We start from the raw sequence: 9,828 nt of genomic DNA on the forward strand, positions 1-9,828 counted from the left end.
CAGCTCCATCTGTGAACAAATCAAACCAAACTAGAAGTTTTAAGGACTTCCTCCCATCTCCTACTGTGTTCAGTGGCTACGTGATTCATTCTGAAGTTTGCTTTTTCTGTAAAGTCTATTCTTATACTCACCATTCTAGGCGTTGTTTTTCTGTTGGTGCACTTGCTAGAAGTACAATATAATGCCTTTGAAGATAAAGACAACATGCTATTTATTTTATTTACATGCTTTGTGCTGGATATTAGACCATAAAGTAATAAGCTTCCTTACAATTATAGATCCACATCAATTTAGCAAGGGGCACTACAATCTCAATATGCACATAAAATCATATATGCTAAATTCCACGTTTCTAACTACTAGTGAGTTTAATTCTTCTGAAAAAGGCAGTGACTTTATGAATAATTACCAAAAAGCAGCTTAATTCAAGAAGTATAAATAAGCATTAAGAGTTTTGCTCAATGACACCGACTGAGTGCTCTGCCTATAAAATTAAAGAGTTGCTCACTAAAATATAATCTACTTAAAACAAAAATGTTTCAATGGAATCAAAACACCATGGCTTTAGACACAAAAATTTATCACTAAATACACATACTACAACAGTAACTTCAAAAACAGTATCCAACACATCATGCTTTTAAATTCAAATTAAACAGTAGTGAAAATTAAACTAAATACTACAGTTAGGCCCTGTGATTTTTTTCCCAATTAACAGTATACGTTTCTATAATCAAAAAAGAAAAAAAAATCACTAACATGACAGCAACAAAGAAATCCGATTTTTATCCAAAACTCAATCCCATTCATATTAGACAAAAGCCAAGTTTTCACTTCAGAAAACAGCATCATGATCAAATAAATATTGAAGTCTTTTTAAAACAAACTATTTACAACTCATATATAACTACTATGATTCAGTTTTCTAAGACTCAAAAAGTTCAATCCAATATACTCTTCTACAGTACCCAGTGCTGGGAGCCAAATTTCACACCAGAATCTCTACAGCAAAAAGCAAACTGACATCATCTAGTAGTGATACTAGTTTCAAAAGTAGCAGTATAACCAAAATTTTAAAATTATTTTACTCTTTGAAAAGTCTAAAACCTTCCTAACACTTTCTAACACATTTTGTAAGTGTAGTTTCTAACCAAGAGCAAAAATCTGACCTAGACCCAGAGAAAAACTACCAAACCTATCTAAAAAAATGTATTTGAAAAATGGTTTCAATTCTTCACAGCTATGTAATCCTAGGCAATTCTAAGTCTTGTGTACATCATCTGTAAAATGGGATAATAGTAAACATTCTACTGGCAGAGGTATGTAAAGCTCAATGGAGTTAACTTGAAGTCTATAAACTTAAGGAAACAGAGATAGATATATAAAAAACCAGGAATATAGGGCTATGTGAATATGCAGTCCAAACCCCTACAAACCAATACTTCCTTTACCAGTTTAATTTGCTCAGCATTATTTGGAAAATGTCAAACACATGAGCAAGCACAGATGGCCCAAATAAGTCAACAAAAGTCATATAAAAGCATTAAAAATTCATATATTTTATGTATAGAAAAATTCATACTCGTAGTTCCAAATGCTCTTAAATCAAAATCCTAACAAGCTCAGTAACCTGATTTCTAGGTCCCTAAAATACTAAAAATGGCTAACTGGTTTAAAAAAAAAAAAAAAAAAGGTAAAGAACATGCAGAAAGAGTTCTCTCACAAAAGTACAGCAACTTATAACAGAAGACAATGAAGCACAGAAATCAGGCATGTACACAAAAACACAAAGCTGTCTGGGTCCATCTAAGGGCAGAGACAAAACTCCCGCAGTCTCTAAATCACTCTTACAACACATTAAAATGGAAATTCTTAATAACCACCTTCGTCTTCAACAAAACCTTAAATGATATACAACATTCTTTATTTATAAAGAGAAAACACACAATCCATTTGGACACAGTTTTGTTGGCAATTCAAAGTTCTGAATCCTAGAGTTCAACATTACTTCTTACCGAAATCCAAAAGGGAAAGAGTACCTACTCTGTACATATCTTACACACAAATGCACATATTCACATACAGGTAGAAATGTTAATTCTAACAAGTATTTACGCTGAAGTTAAATGTCCTTTACTCAGCCACATTTAAACAAATTTGAGGTGAGAGATATAAACTGCAACAGTTAAGTTTAATAAAAAATAACCTGCAAATATTTTGAGTCATTAGGAATTCATTTACAAAACAAAATTCCAACTGCATTCTCTAAATATCTCTATTTTTAATTTTTAAAACCAGGACTGGTACTCAATTCTTAAGGTCCCAATCAGACCACAGAAACCTAGTGTTTGTACATCTAAATTAGACTACATTTTGTTGATGTACCCAAAAACGATCCCCTATTTTACAAGTGCCATGTTTAAACTGTCATGTTTATGATGCTCAAATGCCTCCATGTGAGACTTTGAAGTCTTAATGCAATTGCCATTACCTTTTCCCCAAATTAAAAAAAAATTTAGTTTCCAATAAAAATAGTTTAAAATACAGTTAAAAGTAAATTTAACTATAAAAATGTATCCCAAAATAATTACTATTTATGCAAAGTGCCCTAAAAACAATTAATTTAGTTACTGTATTACCTAACTGCTATTTGCAAAACAAATTCTCTAAGCGAATCTCTTGAAGACCATTTCATCTCACCTGGGAAGATCATAACTCAGATATGTACAATAAAAAGCTGGAACATCTTAGTCAAAAATGTTTGTAAGTCTCTATCTATGTAATTCAAGACCAAGATTTAGTTTCCTGTTTTTAACTTTTTTTAAACAAATTTAAGGTTACTATATATACACATGAAATTATAAAATCATCTTGCACCTTAGAGAATACACTGGTCTTCCTAATACTTTTCCTTTATTCCTAGTGAAATCTAACACCTGAAGTAAGTGTTCACATTTCCTAATGTTAGTGATTTACTGCTAGTTACTTGTTAACTCCAATTGTCTCAGAGGCGGCATTTAAAAAACTGTTTTCTTAGAACTCCAAAAATTTCACAAAACAATGTTACCCCTTTTTGTTAAGGAACACTGACACGTCTTTCTGGAAGATGATTAGTTTGCCTTTTAAGACAAATGAGATTTTTCTCCATGGTTCTGGCTCCTTCCAAGAATGTCAGGTGTATTTCACATGACTTAAAATTCTACACATGTCAACAGGCAGTATTTCATGGTATGCCTCAAATAAGATTGAATCAACTCTGACTTATGGGAAGACTAAACATATCCATTTGGTTGTACAGTCAATCTTTGGGGTATTTTACATGAGGATGTCTTTAAAAATTCAAATCTGTGAATACCTCCAAACTTCTAATGATAGTCATCACTTTATCTTAAGACGCAAATTTCTGGAGAACAATTAAAAATATAAATAGAATTTGGTATGGATAAAAATAGCCCACTGTCATATTTCAAAATTTTCCACAAGACACTCAGCAGAAATGTAAATTTTCCTGATGTAATTTTCTCTATTTGTTGCTGCTTCCTTTTTTATAACCTAAAAAAATTTGATTGTTTCACAAAAACTTCAGTGAAGATTAGGAACATATCTTTTAACCAGTCAAAGAACTTATAGGTACTATCCAGCAAGGACTGAAGCATAGTTTAAAACGTTTAAAAGAAACAGTAATCAAGTTTTAGAAAAAGCACCAAAGTTCTAATAATGTGAATTTGAATAAAATGACATTATTAAGGTTTGTTCAATGTAAACATTAATCTTTCTTAAAGTGAAAGAAGCCCCATCACAGTCCCAAAGTTTGAATCTAGTTTCATCATTGATTCCAGGAATTAAGGGGTACTAATACTTTCCTGTAAAACCAATTCCTTTATTATTCTCCTTACATGTAACTATGTCTCGTGTATCAATTTTTTTTTTTTTTTTTGAGACGGAGTCTCGCTCCGTCGCCCGGGCTGGAGTGCAGTGGCCGGATCTCAGCTCACTGCAAGCTCCGCCTCCCAGGTTTACGCCATTCTCCTGCCTCAGCCTCCTGGGACTACAGGAGCCCGCCACCTCGCCCAGCTAGCTTTTTTTTTTCTTTTTTTGTATTTTTTAGTAGAGACGGGGTTTCACCGTGTTAGCCAGGATGGTCTCGATCTCCTGACCTCGTGATCCGCCCGTCTCGGCCTCCCAAAGTGCTGGGATTACAGGCTTGAGCCACCGCGCCCGGCCGTATCAAGTTTTAAAAGTATCTATATACATGTTTATTAGTGTAAATGTTCCAAGACACTTCTTTTACATTGGTTAAAATAAAAACAAAGAAAAATTATCTGTCAAACAGAAATCACAATTTATGGGGGAAGTTGTAATAAAATAAGAGTATTTAATGGTTATGCTACTTTAACCTTTACTGACAACACAGTGCTTCCTTACTGGCTCGTTACTGCTTTCTCATGCAAAAGATACAAAAACAAAACACAGAGACATCATGGAGGTCATCATTCTTGCTTTTAATTGGGGAATAGCATAAAGCAATCCTGCTTAGATTATTACAAAACACAATCCAACACAAGATCAAATGGTCAGAAAAGTTTCAAGCATTAAAAAAAAAAATTGTTAAGTGGGACTTTGGCACATTTTCAGCCCAGGGCAAATGAAAGTGCAAGCCTGTGGCTTGTCTGGTTTTTTTTTTTAAAATAAGATTATAACTTACATTTTTCACCAAAACTAACACAATTAATGAAGCTTTTAACCTGTACTAAGGCATTAAACCATTAATTAAAATTATTAACACCCACTTAGATTCATGAAAGCTAGTTGCAGAAATATTTGAAGGGGCTTTATTAACATTGGGGGAAAATGGCAGGCCAATAATGTGCTGTAACTACTGAAAACATTTAATTAGCTATATATTGACATTTTATTAGCTCTGTCTTTGTTTTAAAGATTCTTAGTGATTAACGAGTTTCCAGAATTAGATGAAAATACTGTTTCTTAGTAGAGAATTATTAACTACAGATTTTCAGGATGCATCCACTTGCCACTACACAGATGTACTGTTTTTGTCATGACTGAGGTATGCCTACGGAACTGATATTGCTACAAACGTAGCAGGAGTTCAGTTAAATTGAGCAGAAAAATCAAAGGGGCTTCACATTCATTACCTCAACCAAAAAAATCTAAGGAGTTCACTAAAAACAGTATGTCCTTGTGACAGGAAAGAAAATTCTACAGATGTTTAAAGGAAAATCCAAAACATTAATCCAGCAAGAAGAAAGGTCATATGTGCTACCATTAAACCATTACTTAAGAGAGCAACATGTCCGACATGCCTTAAAATACATACTTGTACTTTTGAAAGAAGTTTGGAGCTTCAAAAAGTTTGGACCACTCTGCCTTACTCAGCAAAATTTCATCTGTGATAGCAAGACCTAAATTAAAAACATATTAAAATGTTTGCATACTTCAGTCTATAATCTAGAATTTTAAATAATCTTAATCATACTACATGCACTCACTATAATCCTAAAACCAGAATTATAACATATATAGTTTTAGCTTATGATTTTAGAGCATATTCTTATATACACACATACTTTTTTTAAAAAGCTGGAAGATTTTTTCAGAACCAGGTTTCTGGTAAAGTACGATTATTCTAAAATGCCATGCTCATAGAATGACCTTCTTTCTTAAACACTCCAGTTACCCAAGAAGGAAACATTTCCAATATACTTTGTTTCTTGTCTTTCTAAAAACAAGTTTCCCTGTTGTTTCTAAAGGGATAGAAGCATCTTCCCTTGATGGGCCTCTTTAGACTAAAGATGAAACTAAAGCATATAATACTCAGGAATTTTAAATGTCTAAATTCAAAGCCAGTAGTCAAACAGCTGATTCTATTTCCTTTACTGTTTTCAGTCAAACCACTGTTTTCAGTCAAACTAATCTTGTTTCAGTTATTTCTCTCAAAGACTATTTGGTAGTAGCTATACCTTCAAATTAACAGCACAAGTAGTGTTCAAAAGTTAAAAGGTTCCTCCAAAACAATGGAATGTAATTGGGTGGTTTGGCCCCATTGCTGCTCAAAGTTCTTTCCCAGGAATATGCAGCCTGCTAAACATCTCTCATTTCAACCAGTGTAGACAAACTGTTATCATTTATAATTTTACAAGGCAATAGTATGGAACTAAACCAGCCTACTGGTTTTAACTGTTGGTTAATCTTCCAACTTGTTATAAAACATAAATTGCCTAAAAGGAATTTTTTGCAGCTCTCAAATATATACTGCAATAAATGAACACCAAAATCCACTTCAGTGAATCCTTCAATATAAGTTGCACAGTTGACTACCGGGTCTACAATGGTATGTAAATCCTTCGTGTATAAATCAGAGCATAAGGATAAACACTTACCTTGTTTAAACTCCTCAACCATGACCATCCGTGTTGAAACGGACACATTGTACGTGGAGTTCTGTTGTGGGTATGCTGGTGTAATTATAGGCATAAGATGGTACCTATCACTGGGGTTTACCTACATACAACAACAGCCAATCAGTTTCTTCAAGTACATATGCAACAGATACTTGGGCTTTTTACCCCTTGTTAAACTGAACCAATGATTATATTTTTTATTTCATTCATAGCTGGAGTTGAGAAAGAAAAACCATGTAGAGAGACATTGTTTTTATAGGAATTTTTATAGAATCAAAGATTTCATCTAAACTAACGATCTGCTTCAATTTGGATTTGGCAACCTTACTAGAAAGTGTGCCTGGCTGAACAACAACAAAAAAGTTCTGCTTGGGAATCTACTGATGTTTAGTTTTTCTTTATTCAACAACAGAAATGGGGATGCACATACAATTACCTTTAGAGACATGTCATGCTACAATATGTTTTGTAAAGCTAATTTTCAACAAGATAGAAACCTAAGTTCTTACTATACCCTTCAACTATTAAGGAGTTCAAGCTTATTAACACACGGTGAAACTACATTATCCATGTTGAAATGTTAGGAGATAATGAAATGATATACTGTTAATTTTAAATTTGTATATTAGGTAAGTGGCACATTTCCACAAAGGAAGTTGTAAATTCACATCCTCTAAAAGTAAATGCCTTGAGGTTTGGAAAACCTGAAAATGCATAGCTTGATGTAATTCAACAGAATTTACAATTTTTGATATCGCAGTAAGATAAATTTAGAAAAATAGGATTTCATAAACTTAGGAAATCTTATTCAAACCTAAATTTCTTTTATCAGTTTATAAAGTGCATGTTGTTAACATTTAAAATGAGTAAGCGGTAAATGTTGTAACTTCCCAAGAAACAGAATGGAAGGTCTTCTTTAGCCTAACCATGTTTTTATAATCTCTAAAATAATCTAAACCAATTTTTCTTTACAATTACATCATGGTAATTAAAGTGAGACTGCTTAGAAGTTATATGCCACATGTAAACATTAAGTAACAGCTTTCCTATAACAACCCAACTTTAGCAAAATACTTAGATAAAATAAAAAAAACAGGGATTTTTAGTATCCTTTTATTTTTTTAAAAGCACAAATGCCCACACAACTTTGACTTACAAGGTAGTTCTATATAGAATAAATTAAAATGTTAGTAAAATCTGTATTAAAAACTATGTACAATTAAATGTGGTTTACAGGGTACATAATTATGCTTCTCACATCAATTATAGTTGAGGACAATTATAGTTGAGGTTATCTAAAAGAAAGTGTAATACGGACATGACCACTCATAAGTAAAAGGCTGGAAGTCTCCCTGGAGTTTATGCAGATGATTTTTACTTGTTATTGCACAGTGTGAATTGGTAGGGGAAAAAATAATACACTAACCCTTGGGTCCCATACAGGCAAATTAAGATTGCATTCTTCAGGCTGTTTCAATAGCACTGGATTTGGCCATTCCCTGTTTAAAAAGATTGTAGCACTTGATAAGACTATTGGATATTACCATCTAAACGTATTTTGTTAAACATACAGCATTTGTGAATGTGATCCTTCTTCATTCTGCCTTCTTGGTACATACGTTTTATTCCTTTCTGATGACATTAGACTACTCAAAAATCTTTTTCTCCTAACTATGAAATGAACTTAAATCATTTGGTAGCGTTCTCAGACTGAAACAAAATACATTCTCTGGCACTCAAAGAACGTTAAAGGACTATTTAAATAAAGAAGTACAATCCCAAGATAATGATGTGTCCACTTCAACCATGAACAGAATAAATCTCCACTGAAAGACAAAATTCCTGCCTTTATACTAGTTCTATCCAAAGTCAACTGATAATTTTAAAAGTTACTTCTGATCATAGCAAAGGAGTATGAATACTTATGAAAATTAATTAGGATTCATGACTTAAAAGTCGTAAGACAAGTATAGAAGTAAAACTTGGTGGCATCAACACATTTTCGTATGTGTTCCATACACTAGCTACTTTGGTCCCGTATGAAAGAGGTAAAAACTGAAGAACACCTGCCATTCTTAACATCAAGGTTAGCTTCTTAAAAACATTATTTGCTTATATATGTGTAGCATTAAGAGAACTTCTGACATTCTTTAATCTTATAACACCTGGTTATAAGTGCTACTAAATCCCCAAACAGCCAGAATGTGTACTGAAAAGTGTGGCATGGTTCTAAATTTTTTTAATTTTTCCTCCAGTTGAACACAGTTCTAAATTGTCTCAATTAACTCTAATTTTTATAAAATTACTAGAAAAGAACATCTCTTTTGCAGAGGGAGGAGCAGGAGTTCATAAGACAGGAATGGACGATTTATCTTAATTTGATTAAAAACCAAGAACCCTCACCTATTGGGCCAAGGCAATTAATATAAAATGGCAGTAATCTTTTATCCTACTTTTTCTTAAATCATAGTTGACAAATGTGGAAATGAAATGAAGAAACTTTAAAAAAAGAAAAAAAAAACTCTCCTGGGTTAATGACTAATCTCAAATTCCTTTTTGTCCTGAAGCACTTAATGTTAACTTATTCTTTAAAAGCTTCTTATGAAAATTCGTATCTTTAATATTAGGCCAAAATAAATGCTGAAAGCAAAAAGAAAAGAAACAATCACAAGAAACTAATGGCCTATACTGACAGAGGATTCAAAGAGTGCAAGAGGTGGTGTGTACAACTTTTATCCAAAAGTATAGTAACCGATTTCCCAACCTATCAATAAATTGGATCTTAGCTGCTAAAATTCAGAGTTTACTCAGGGGTAAGTTTATGCAAGGAAGTACAAATAGAATCTGTCTTACTATCCTGGCCAAACTAGGGAAAAGAAATAGAGTTTCAGTTTGCCATTTTAAATACAATGTGATCTCCAAGGCTGCCTACATGACTACATCATGAACTAAAATTTGAATCTGAAACCAGCTGCAGAAATGTCATAGAAATAAGACTAAACTTCAGTGTCTACAATCAATTTTATTTTAATATAATCTAAACACATACCATTTAGAAAATACCAAGAAAAATTTATGTACAAGAGTTGATGCTATTGCATTTGGATAAAGCTGGCAAGTTCTTGCTACTAGCATAGCCCAGGAAACACCACCGAGGAAACCTAATATATTGGAATAGATGTTGTGGCCTGTTGATAAGGGAAAAGCAAAAAGATAAGTTAGTGTTGAACAAAAGCTTGAACATTTCTAATAAGCCAGCCAACAAATTCTGAACTCACGTTTGGCCCATAGTTTGATAGCTCTCAGAGTTAACCTGAAGTTGTCAATGTTTGGTACTAGATGTAAAATTTCATCGGTTACCCTGCAACCTAATTAATAGGGGTAAAAAAAAAAAAAAAAAAAAAAA

At 32.9% G+C, this 9,828-nt stretch overlaps 1 protein-coding gene across 1 annotated transcript in view; it reads right to left on the bottom strand.

Annotated features, from left to right (window-relative positions):
* The window catches only part of PAPOLA (poly(A) polymerase alpha), a 64,731-nt gene that overhangs the window by 25,011 nt on the left and 29,892 nt on the right, over window positions 1-9,828 (bottom strand). The window contains exons 7-12 of the mRNA XM_011951590.1: window positions 9,701-9,796; window positions 9,472-9,610; window positions 7,849-7,921; window positions 6,402-6,522; window positions 5,339-5,423; window positions 132-185 (exon numbers count right to left, since the gene is read on the bottom strand). Coding sequence (XP_011806980.1) covers window positions 132-185; window positions 5,339-5,423; window positions 6,402-6,522; window positions 7,849-7,921; window positions 9,472-9,610; window positions 9,701-9,796 — 568 coding nt within the window. The remainder of the gene's footprint in view (window positions 1-131; window positions 186-5,338; window positions 5,424-6,401; window positions 6,523-7,848; window positions 7,922-9,471; window positions 9,611-9,700; window positions 9,797-9,828) is intronic.

The sequence above is a fragment of the Colobus angolensis genome, unplaced genomic scaffold (genome assembly GCF_000951035.1).
Source record: "Colobus angolensis palliatus isolate OR3802 unplaced genomic scaffold, Cang.pa_1.0 Scaffold32, whole genome shotgun sequence".
NCBI lineage: Eukaryota > Metazoa > Chordata > Mammalia > Primates > Cercopithecidae > Colobus > Colobus angolensis.